Below are 13,687 nucleotides of genomic sequence, written 5' to 3' on the forward strand. Positions count from 1 at the left end.
TATAACATGTTAGGGGATATCCTTGTCTGCAGCCTCTTTCAATAGGAAAAAGAAGTATCTTTAAAAAAAGATATGCGGCGTTCATTGTGGTTGTGGTTGATGAAAGATAAAGAGTTATATCAATGAGACAGCAAATGCCGTTTTCTGAACAGTTCTTAGCAGAATCACATGCAAATCAAGTACGTTGCGCCAGATTTCGTGGTTTATTTCGCATTATTAGATATAATTAACCATATATCTAAAGATATAGAACAGAAATACACAAGATGAATGAAAATTAAATGAAAATATACGAGTCAATGGCCACACAGCATCAACCGTACATATTTGAAATATTAATAAGCGCGTTCTTCGAACAGACATGTTTGATTCGATTGTTTATAGTATCGTGAATCATCGCGCTCATGCTAAATAAATTGGTCGCTATGGTGGAATAATTCTAAAGAATGGAAGTGAAATTAAAACATATTAGTCAACCGGCCACACGCGAAGTATCCGTACATATATATATGTATTAAAAAAAATTGCGGGTAAAGGTGATGAGATTAAGATTGTATTGTTGTTTGCATGGTTTAATTGTTCTTTATAAGATTGTATCGTTGTATGCATGATTGGGTTACCATTATTGGGGACTACTGGTCGTTCGAATATCAAAACAAACAAAACAAGGGCTCTTTGTAAAACATGCATGCCCCCCATATATACTGTCAGTTGTAGTGGCAGCCATTGTGTGAATATGTTTTTTGCACTGTGACATTGACCTTTGACCCAGTGACCTGCAAATCAATAGGGATCATCTGCGAGTCATGATCAATGTACCTATGAAGTTTCATGATCCGAGGTGTAAGCTTTCTAGAGTTATCATCCGGAAACCATTTTTCTAAGTTGAGTCACCGTGACCTTGACAGCCATTGTGTGAATATGTTTTCTGGCACTGTGACCTTGACCTTTGACCTAGTGACCTGATAATCAATAGGGGTCATCTGCGAGTCATGATCAAAATACCTATGACGTTTCATGAATCTTTGCATAAAAATTCTTGAGTTATCATCCAGAAACCATTTTACTATTTCAGGTCACCGTGACCTTGACCTTTGACCTAGTTACCTGGAAGTCAATAGGGTTCATCTGCGAGTCATGATCAATGTACCTATGCTAGTGAACAAGTTATTGTACAGATAACATATCACAGACGTCATCAATTAATAGGCTACAATACAATGTACTGTAGTTGCAATTTCGCGGAATTAAATGCGCATGTAGATTTATTTAAGTCACTTAGATAATGTGTTCGAAACGAAGCAAAAACGTGCCACAAAACAGAATACGACATCTGGCTCTTCACAAATATAATTTCCTTAAAATAGAACACTTGTTAATAAAATATGCCTGTGAAAATACATTTCATTTATTTGATAAGGAAGGCAAACCATGTCCCTATATAAATAAAAATGGAATTTAAAAATTATAGTGTGTTGTGCACTAATAAATAAAACTTTAATTTGCTTTTAATTGCGAGCGCTGGGTATTAATCATTATATTATTTAACATATTACATAAATTGATATTAAGACATATTTATTCTCGAACTTTTATACGTATTTGAATTATAAAGCCATACATAGTCAAAGTGTTTTGTTATGTACAAATGTTTGTATAAAGCAGGTCTTGGATAGCCTCGAATACAGTGTTAAAAACGTTGTGAATAAGATAAGTCCATCAATACAATATTAATTCACATACAAATAATGTCTTGCAAGAGAAACATTTTTGTTTAATTTTGCTAGTCTTTTATGAAAAGCATTTTGAATTAGATACCGGGACATCGGAGTCCCTGCCTTGGAATGACCAAAGTATTTTAGAGAGGGAAGATGAACTCAACCGTTTGATTAAACCAATTGAACAGTTAAACACACTTAATTACAACACGTGTGTTATATACTTTGTTATTCGTAATTTGTAATTTAACAACTTGAAATAATGCATTGTTGGCAGTCAGTCTACATGAAGTCAAAGTTCTATACAGTTTATTTTTTTATAAACGAAAAACATAATCAACATAATTATAACATAATCATTTGAGAAGAAATGCACTGTGAAATGTAGTTGTATAGTGACAAATTACCATTCGACACGTATAGTATCAGGCATAAAACAATAAAACAATATTTTGAACATGTTTGCTAATTGTCAATGAATTCTTGTCATGAATACATATTTACGTATACATTAAACAACTTTTTTTTCGCATGTGACGTTTAGCTGGCGTTTATCAATTTAACTTTTGACACTTCATACATACCTCACTGAAAGCGCATCTAAGGGTCTGTATACTATTGTGCTTCTGTTTTCAGTATTGTTTATAAATAAAACAAGAGATTTCTGTACAACGTGTTTACCCCCCCCCCCCCCCCCCCCCCCACACACACACACACACTGAAATAAATAATGGATTTCATGCTTAAACACATCATTTGCTTGAAGTCCAATATTCAGCTGGGGTTAAATAACAACTTCAACTCTATTTCAGGGACGTTGTGTATGAATATTGTGATACTTCAATACCTCATATTTATGTCATGTTTCCTATGGCATTTCATATTGCATTGACCATTGAAATGTTGACCAAAAAATCGTATCGCGTTTTCCTGTCCTTCCTTAAAATCACCATACGAAGCATAATCTACATATCGTACTCAAACAAAATTATCAACAGACCGACCTTCCAACAGACAAGTGCAATACAATAACATCCCGCTGCTTCGAAGAGGGAAACGTGATGGGCTATGCTAACGTTTTTTTATATTTTGTACATTTTACATCGACATATAATAAATATGTTTAAGTGAAGGTTGTACGTACACCTTAAAGGACTTTAAATGTTGTCCGTTTAAATGCATGTCACAAAACAGGGAAATGTTCTACATTTGTTATAATTGTGCATTAAACCGCCTTAATGCCGTCAGATGCATATTTTGTCAGTATCTTCACAGACAAAACACAGTACTCGTAGGACCATTAATTTTGGAAGAATTGCGATGTTATTGCAGGCAATATTAATGAACCTGTCATGAAATTGGAAATGAAACAAACATTGCTTCTGTTTATTCTGCAAATGAATTGTGTTTATTTCAGACAATGCATAATGTTCGTAGTATTAATTTAAATAACAGTGTCATTGTCTATCCTTGTGGGCAGTTTTAACCAACCCGTTTTTCATAGTAAGTTATATCACGATATGCATTTCCTGAGTTCTAAAATGTGAGTAAAAATGCCTTTGGAGAATCTTAAATAACCTATGTGCATGGAACTAATTTAAATTTACATTCGAACTTCATTTCCGATTGTAATATTAATAAAATTCTTCTCAAGTCACTTATTCTTATACAGTATTGTACTCACGCTCTGAGTAATTTGCGTTAGTTTATCAAACGCAACGAATTCAACAGAATAGGTCCATCTCTCACATAGTTGAATCCATTATAACGTATTTAATGCTATTATCATCATTATAAACCAAACATTTTTCTAAAGTGCTCTTGAATTATATCGATTGTAGTCTTAAACGTCATAAGCTAACGTCATACAACGAACTGGCGATGGGCTGAAATTGAACGTAATATTATTGCAGCTTTGATATGAACTTGTAGTAATACGTATCTGTCGTTGTGTTATAAACCTCCTCTGGAGGCTATCTTCTGACAAAGGGGATTGTTTGAAATATTGATTTGCTTGCGCATGGATTTATTTGTAAAAATTTAAAATTGACTTTTTAGAAAGTAAATCGATCGCTTTTTTTTTCTCCTTTTTTCCACACGTTTCGTTCAATGTTGCAGTTTTAACTGTAAAATATTTATGTCGTAAAGAAGTGGAACAACAAACGAATCAATAACTACCTTTAATCAGAAATAAACCATATTGTTTAGCCTTTATGCATAGTATACGAATATATATTGATATCGAACATTAATTGTATTACATATAAACATGCATCGTGGAAACTCACAGTTGTGTTAAGTATTTAACTGATGTTATCCTGTTTCTTCACATGTTCACCATTCTATAGTTTTGCATTACATGATGTGTATATTTATTATTTGTATATTTGTACGTGATATCGCGAAGATTAATGTTTTTTTCGTGGTACATATGAAGTGTTTTCGTTGTAGCTGTTAGTGCAAACCGTTGCAGCTCTCATGTCCTTACCTGTACATTGTGGTAGGAACATCTTCAATGGGTTCGGAGCTGTTTATTTGCTCATGCAGTCATTGCTCATCTCACAGTCAGATCCTATATATATGTAGTCGCCGTCCCGATTCGTGTCCAACGTTAATACCCATTTTGGATTATTATGCGATTACACGTACATTTTAAAGTAAACTTTTATTCAATAGACACAGGCCATGTGCATTTAAGTAGTTACACAGAATTGTGAACACTCTTGAATATATTGTGAAGTATGTGTATGTGTACTCATGGGCTTTAAGGCTTATGTATTACAAACTACAACCATATTCGAGGATTAGAAGATGTTTGTATTCCATACGTGACAAGGTTATATTTGCCTATTGACAAACAATTAACCCATTTATGCATAGCGTCTAGAAAAAAAGGCCTTGGCAAACAGCGTAGACCCAGATGAAACGCCGCATGATGCGGCGTCTCATCAGGGTCTGCGATGTTTGCTCAAAGGAATTTCTGTAAGTTATATTCTAAATACAGAAACAAATATACTAGACGTCGCTAATTTTGGAAATAAATGGATCCAATTTAGAAGGACGGGAGAGTCCACTAGGCATACATGGGTTTTAAGAAATGTGCAAGAAGTCTGATATAAGCAGGGAGTATAACGTGTTCCACTGGGTGTTATCGCACGAGGTGGTCGTGTGAAGAAGTGCTATACGAATGCGACATAATACTTTGAATATCAGTTGTTCTAACAATTTTCTCGTATACATAAACATTATTATATAATTCATTAATTAAACATATGTACATACATTTCTAGCTTAAACACAATGAATAAGTCTTTGTACAATATATACGTCAATAGTTCGCATATTGTTAAAATCACTGTCTAATGGGATTACTTCACGGTGTCATGCAATCTCCACGCAGAGTTGTCGTTCCTTGCTATCACATACAACTCTGCGTAAGGCTCAGCACGCCATTTTGTCTACCAAATAGCTAAAACCAAACAAACGCATTCAATGTATATTTGAGTGGATATTTAAGATCGCATGCATTAAATTAAGAAATATGACTTTTAAATGTACGATAATTCGTGCAAAAACTTGCGAGTTTTAATGCAACTCTTTGGAACTATTTTATCGCCCATTTACGCAGATGAAATCATTCCATGCACTTCACAAATGTAAACAATTGAACATACTTTTTTATTGAGTGACGTTAGGAATTGCTTCGACGTGTGTATGTATGTTGGTTTCTTAACATAAAAAGCATATCAATTTTATATAATAATGAATTAAGACTGATATAAGATATCATGGTATGAGATGGTTTTCTTAAATGCAGTTAATGCAATGTAACCGTCGTGCAAGAGATTGTTTAGTATACTGTAACCTCAATGATGAACGCTTGGAATGATCATGACATGAATGAGACGCTTTCATAACAATAGTCCGTTCTGAGCCCAACACAAAGGTGAATGTAATGTGACCGTCGTGCAAGAGATTGGGCGTCATGTATACGGTCATAGTCGTTTGAAAGTATATTATTTAACTCGGTTTCAAGAAGATGCTATGGCATTTACGTTCAAGCAATATGGTGATTTTAGTATTTTATGGACAGGTTTTTACTTATTATTTGAAGACATTTCAGTTTATTTCCAAGTGTACTTCACTGTAAACAATCGTGTTAGCTTTGTATGACGTACACACTACAGTGTCTTGTGTCGTTTCCAAACAACAACAACTGGTTTTACCATGTTCTTCATTTATCTTTGGTAAAGAAAAAGCGGTCCGTCTTTCATTAAGAAACAATACACGCGGGCATTGGTAATGTTGACATTATTAGTAGTTAAATATATGTGTTTTCGAGAACTGGTGAAGGACATTTTGTAAAGAGAAATCCAGTCCCAAATGTATACAGATGTTGTCATAGAAAAAAACTACGCATATTATAAAAAACATACGCTACTTTTGAACATTAAACTTTGAATAGCGTCATATTTTCAACGCGTCGTATTCAAATTATAATGAAGGGTTAATAATAAAGTCTTGATCATAGGAACGCAAAAGATTAATCGGTAACGGTACATTGAGCATTAACAATAAATTGTAAATGGAAAAACCTGAACTTGCAAAAATGCGAATGGAACAGCATCAATAGACGTCAATCAATGAGTCCTGTTTGTTCTTATATGTATCTTAATTTATTGTCGATGGTTCTTAATTGAAACATATACATTCAAACTAAATCAATCGCTATATTTTTTATTATGTTTCGACAACCATGCAAACGACATAAACTATGTCTATACGCATCACGATTGAAAGACAGGAGTAAGAATGATAGCAATATTATCGATTGTCGGGAAATTGTGTTTGCTGGGGACGATAATCCATTACATGTATTGTCATAGTGCTAATAATTTCATCTTCCATGGAGAAATATGCCAGTTTGCCTAGACGATTTGTTTCTCACAATTCTTCAGTTCGATATGAAACCTTTTCTTTATGTCACTCATGAAAAGAAAAAACTATGTTTCAAAGGAAGACGGTGTTATATAGAGCATGAAAAGTTTTAGAAAAACGGTTGGATGGACTCCGATTCCTGTTTATATAGTTATAACGTCATTGTATTTCATTCTTCTAATACAAATTCTTAGCGAAAATGGATGGTTTATTCCATGCGCCACTTTAAGAAATCAGGAGCAAATGTAAATAATGTGTACACTAAGAAAAGTGGTATAAACAGTAAAAACAGCTTAAATTTCTGAAAGGCTGTATTACACCTAGCAAATTGTTAATGAATGTTATTTAGCGTCGAATATTTTCCATTATTCATATATGATGTTTCATGTAATAAACATACATGAATTGTATACACCAAATTATTTTCCTTTTCATTTTAAGTAAGGACGACCCTTTTACATTTATAAGTGTTGTCATAAGTATAGCAGTATAGCACTGTCATCACACTTGGTCCTTTATTTTTGGCAAGTGACAAATTGACTCAAGAAATGTTTGTGTACGATGAACGATTGAAAATACATTTGTCTTTTGGAAACATTTCAAGTTTCAAATATACTTGTTTAAATGAAAAATACAGTCGATATGACTCGTCAATAGCTTGTTACAAGTACAGCATCATACCATTGTGTCATTTTATTGTCATAACTTGTCTCTCTTGATCTACAGCCTCTGTGGTCCTTCTCTATCTTTTTGCTATTTCTGTTGATACTTTGTAAGTTTATGTGAATGACATAATTGTTTATTCAACTCAATTCTACAATCTGAGACGTTGTCAATAATTTATTTTTCGAGTATCAGGGGCGACATTTCCGCCTCCATTGTATTTATCGTTTAACGAAAGACTAATCTTGACGAAAATCCAGTTTAGGCGGAAAGTGACTTCCCTGATTAGCCTGTGCGGAATGCACAGGCTAATCTGTGACGCCACTTTACGTACATGCATTAAACCTCCTTTTCCCATAGCGATGCTCATATTTATATTTGGTACAATTACTTCAATGCTGATTTACTCAAAAGTCTTCACTATTGACGACATGCTCCTCCTCTCACTCTTCACAAGTTTTAACAACAGGTATATACCTACAGTATATAAAGATGTTTTAGTTTAGCTTTTAATAAACATTTGAAACTTGTTTTGCAAAAATTAACATACTGCCGGACTGCGTGCGACTTTAAATTTGTTTAAACCTATTAATTTATGCTCAATTGCATAGAAAGTACTTATTACTTATTTGAAACCGTTTCCTGGGACTAAAACCAGTACTTGGTGTTTTTGGAGTAGATCGAAAGAACACTCTCACAATGGGGATCGAACCCGTGACCTCCCGGTCGCTTGGCGGAGACCATATTCATTACACCACGGCGACATTGACTTCAAATAATACACTGATCTTCGGAATACGCCATGCATTTTTGCTTGGTTATCGCGTCATACCTCTTTTGACGAAGTAGAATTCAAGAAGGACATGCATAAATTTGTTGAAGGATGATAAACTCGCGATGAAGTATGCGTCCATAATTGTGTGAATGTTGCTTTTATACGATTAGCTCATACAGAATGTTTAATAATAGCCAAATGTCTGCTTATTTTGAAACAAAAATATAAATGTTGGTAAACACAAGCCAAACTGCCGCGGTTACGTAAGAAATGCAAATGTTGGACGTATAGTATGATTTATATAATTTATGTTTTCTGATTTCATGCTTTTAGTATCAATTCACACGTTTCTATATATATTTAATCAAATATATAAATAACGTTTAACTATTTTCATGAGACATTTTGACAGTTGTTGCTAGCAGTAGGCTATGATTCAAGCATAAATCCGTATTTAAATTCAAATTCTTCTTTGTATATACGCTTTAATGCATTTAAAGATAAACACGCTTACGTTATTTGCAAAGACACTTTCTCACGTTAATCGGTGTTTTGCAGTCTTGTATATCAATCCTCATGCACATAAATTAATTTTGATATTCTCATCCTGGATTTGACAAAATCCTGGTCAATTTATACTTTCATGTATTATACTTTCTTAACAATTTATGATTGTCATGACCATATTGCGTTCTTTAGACTGATTAATAATTAATTGATACACGAACTTGCAAGTGTGTTACTTTGTATCTCTATCTTTGATCTGATTTAATAAATATATATAGCTAAACAGACTACTGTTTTGGTTTAAACTGACATTACGTAATATACCCCCACGCTGCGTTGTCTAAGGAATAGCAGCCATAAGCATAGCTAATTTCAAGAGAAAAAATCCAACAGAAATAAATGCAAACTGCGCACGTGGACATTGTATCTTGCAGACAGAGATTTTTAGTGGTGACATTCGTAAAGTTTTTATTCAATAGCTTGGGGGAATGTAGAAGTAGTTCCATAAACTTTATATAATGTTATGCGGAGAAACCGACAAAACAAATTAGCCTGTCCAGTAAGCACAGACTAACAAGGGTCGAAACTTTCCGCTTGCATATAGTATTTTTCGTTTAAAGGAAGACTCTTCTTTGCAATAATCCTGTTAAGGCGAAAAGTGTCGTCTCTGATTGCCATGTGCATACGCACATGCAATAAACCCCCTTTTCACAGAGCGAGGCTAATGTACACAATCTCAAACTCTCGTACACAATTTAACACATGTTACACAGATCGGTCGCATAGAAATATTCCACTTATAATAATGCGCCTACTAGCGGAGCAGATGTCCACTATTTGAGCTGTACTTTTATTATGATATACCATAATATATCATGTACATGTATTGAATAAAGCGATATATATTTCCTTTAACTGGTCAGTGTGAAGATCGACAAACGATTTTTACAAACCGCAGTCCATATACTATATTTAAACATCGAAGATTGGCAATTGTATCTTCAGTATTATTTGTTTTTAATATGTTCTTTAAATGCTCGAAATTCAGCTCTTTAATTTTTGTTACACTATTGTTGGGACATATTCGAGCAATATATTTTTATGGTGAACATGTATCTTTTAATATCTCAGCGTTTAAAATTAGGACGCCATCAGGTCGCCGTCCGACGTCAACAAAGTGCGAGTTTGTATTACGTCATGGACGACTAGTTAATTTATTTAGTTATTAATTGAATTTCTTACTATTTAAGTTTAATTCAAGATGTTTGCTTTAACAAAATATAAGAAATGCTATGTATATGGCTTAAATTAAATATACATAACCATATGTTTTTATATACATAACCATTACTGCTGCTTAGTACTGAAAATGCATGAAGATGATCTTAACATTTAATAATGTTTTGACTCTAAAGCGTTTTTATCAAAGGCGAGATGTGGGTGGTACTTTTGTAAGTTAAATTTGATCGTGCCTCAATCAGTTATTGCCTGTTGCTCTGGTTTGACCATTATGTAGTTTAATTTGCCGTGAATTGTCCGGTTCAGAGCGGTGGCCCCAGATGTTTTCATGACTGTTTGGTTGATATGCATTTGTGTTTCACGTTTATTAAATGTGTCGTATGTCATACCGTTAGGCTTTTGGTGTTTTGCAATTAATATTGGGCCAGATGCTATTACAGTATTCATCTTCTGCTGATGCAGCTGAAGTTTCAATTTAAATATGGGCCGCGCTCTGTGAAAAATGGGTTTAATGCGTGTGCGAATAGTGTCGTCCCAGATTAGCTTGTGCAGTCCCCACAGGCTTATCAGGGGCGACATTTCCGCCTCCATTGTATTTATCGTTTAACGAAAGACTAATGTTGACGAAAATCCATTTTAGGCGGAAAGTGTCTTCCCTGATAAGCATGTGCGGACTGCACAGGTAATCTGTGACGCAACTTTACGCACATGCATTAAATATACCAATATATTTGGTACAATTACTTCAATGCTGATTTACTCAAACGTCTGCACTATTGAAGGCATGCGTAAAAGGAGCTCACTCTTCACCATCTTCTATAGCATTTATATGCCTACATAAAGGCGTTTTAGTTTGATTTTTAAGATACCCATTTGAAACTTTTTCCAAAAAATTAACATACTGTTGGGACTGTGGGCGATTTTAAATTTGTTTAAACATATTTATTTAAGCTCGATTGCATTGAAAGTACACACTACCTAATTTAAACGCATTCTCGTCCGTTTCCTGGGACTAGAACCAGTACTTGGTGTTTTCGGGGAAGATCTAAAGAACACTCCCACAATGGATCGAACCCGTGACCTCCCGGTCGCTACGCGGAGACCATATACATTACACCGCGACGACATTGACTTTTAATGATACACGTATCTCCGGAATACGCCACGCATTTTTGCTTGGTTATCACATGATGCCTCTTTTGCAGGTTCTGGTATGGTGGACGAAGAGAAATTCAAGAAGGTCATGCATGAATTTGTTGAAGGATGTTAAACTCGCGATTATCTATGCGTCCGGAATCGTGGGAAGATGCTGTTATACAATTATTTCTTACAGAATTGTTAATGATAACTGAATGCCTTATTATGTCGAATGTTTACTTGACAGTTTAACAGTTGTTGCTAGCAGTAGGCTTTGGTTCAAGTATGTATCCTTAATTCATTTCAAACTATACTTTGTATGCAAACTTAAATGCCTTTCAAATGAATAATGTATAGTCTCACATTAGCCACTTAATCATTTGTGCTTATTAAACAGAAATGCGCTTTCGTTACACATTCTTACGTTTATCGGTGTTTTGCAGTCTTATTATTGTATATCAATCATAATGCACATAAATTAACTTTAAGATTCTCATCCCGGATTTAACAAAATCCGGGTAGCGGGTAAATTTATACTTTTTGTATGTGTTATACCATCTTAACAATTGATGATGGTCGATACCATATTGTGTTATTTTAACTGATTAATAATTAATTAATGCATTAACTTGCAAGTGTTACTTTGTTACTATATATTTGCTTTGATTGAATAAATATTTAGCATTAAACTTCTGTTTCTGTATCAATTGACATGCCTTTATATACCTCCCCCACACTGCTTTGTCTCGGGAGCAGCAGTCTATAACTATAGCCAATCACAAGAAAAAGAAATCGAAAATGAACTGCGCACGTGTACATTGTATCTTGCAGACCGAGACTTCATGGTGGAGAAATGTTTGAAGTTTTAATTTAATAGCTTACGGAATGTAGTAGTTTCATAAAAATATATAATTTTATGCGAAGAAATAGACATAAAAACCCACCGACCGACCGATAGTGACTCCAATATACTGCCTGTCAAACATGGCTTGTGGAGGTATAAACATAGATGTACATATAGTGTTGAATATTTTATAATCTCTGTATAATGTACATAATAAACACAAGCAATTACTGTTCATATTCTGCAAAGCAGACAACCTAGGCTCTTGGCCACAATTTGGCTACTTTTGTACGACTTGAAGCTTATCTCTGGGTAAGGCTCTTGGTTCATGGCGATGTTCACTCGATGCAAAAAGGTGATACGGTTTATTGGCATGTGCTTGTTTATTAGCTCGGCTGTTTTCGAAGAAAACCAGAGGTATTGTCATAGCCAGCTCGTTCGCCGTCCGCTTCGTGCTCAAACCTTAACATTGTCTACAACTTTGAAACTTCATATGTAGATGTACATTCATGACTTCTACACCCCACACCCATTTTTGAGTCACTAGGTCAAAGGTCAACGTCACTGTGACCTCTGATATAAAACTTTAATATAGGCTCTAAAATCAAGTTAAAGCTTATTCACTATGGTAAGTATAAACAAGAGCTCTTCATTATAGTTACGAAGAACAACCTCTGACGCCGCATATAATATATTGTCAGATGATTAAAAGTTACTCTATCGGCGCGGCCAGTTTTGACAGTGACCCTACGCGTGTGGCCAGTTTTGACTCTAGCTAGGGACATGATTTTAATAAATTGTGTTCTACAACAAAATGCTATGTTACATACAAAATATCAAGTCTGTGGCTGTGTCGATTGAGAAAAAAATAGTTTAAACTTGCTATATACGTCTTCTTAACTTTGTGACATCCACGGTGTACACCATGTTTACCACATTGGAATTATGTAAAACGATTGAGGACTACTATACGATGTAACACACCGAATACAAAACATACTTATATAATGGTTTCAGAGAGGTTCCTTTGCTAATAGTTTATATAAAAAATCATAAAGTCGTACACAATCTTACGTATAAAAATGGATATAACTGTTGACATTTTTAATGAACGATGAGTTAAATGGCACATGAACATCTTCATTTCATACGAAACAATCCCTGCAAGAACAAGAACACGCATGATTACAAGTTTGTTTACGGCAAGACAGATAGGAAGACAGACAAAAAGACACACGGTCGGATGGACAGACGGAAAGACGTCAATGGTGTTTCCTGAATACCCCCTGTACTTGGTAATGGAGTATAATCCCACTTTATCGGGAATTACGAGCCATGGTTGTCCTTAGGCAATCACTAAATTTCACGAGCACCAATTATTGAAGACTTGACCTGATGAACTAATTATGTTACCACGTTTGACCCAGATTCAAACTAAGCCTTCATATCGTCAAGATGAACATTCTAACCAAGCTTTATCACGAGTCCTAAATGTCGCCTCTCCAGTGGTTAAACGCTTTCTTATATTTGACTATGATGACCTTGCTTTTGGACTCTCCTGACCCAGATTGAAACTAATTATAGAGATTGCCCAGAGAAACATTCTGACTCACTAACCTAAATTGTGTGCAGAAATAATAGTTTATTGTTTTACGAAGTTTTTTTTTAAAATCCTAATTGGCAAAATAGAACAATGCTTCACTTTGTAGACGCGATTATATTGATAAATAATAGGGCTACTCTCGTTTATTCCATTTAAGAAAGTTCTGTATACAAATACATTTTTTTCTTATTAGTCTATTAAAAGCAAACACATAATGTCTTAGCAACATATATGCTTAGTAAAGAAAGGTATATATTTTTTTC

At 34.5% G+C, this 13,687-nt stretch overlaps 1 protein-coding gene across 1 annotated transcript in view; it reads left to right on the forward strand.

Moving 5' to 3' along the window:
• The window catches only part of LOC127878751 (exoskeleton protein RP43-like), a 33,656-nt gene extending 22,546 nt beyond the window's left edge, over window positions 1-11,110 (forward strand). Inside the window, exon 7 of the mRNA XM_052425278.1 lies at window positions 11,046-11,110. Coding sequence (XP_052281238.1) covers window positions 11,046-11,110 — 65 coding nt within the window. The remainder of the gene's footprint in view (window positions 1-11,045) is intronic.
• Window positions 11,111-13,687: the final 2,577 nt, after the last annotated feature.

The sequence above is a fragment of the Dreissena polymorpha genome, chromosome 4 (assembly GCF_020536995.1).
Source record: "Dreissena polymorpha isolate Duluth1 chromosome 4, UMN_Dpol_1.0, whole genome shotgun sequence".
Taxonomy (NCBI): domain Eukaryota; kingdom Metazoa; phylum Mollusca; class Bivalvia; order Myida; family Dreissenidae; genus Dreissena; species Dreissena polymorpha.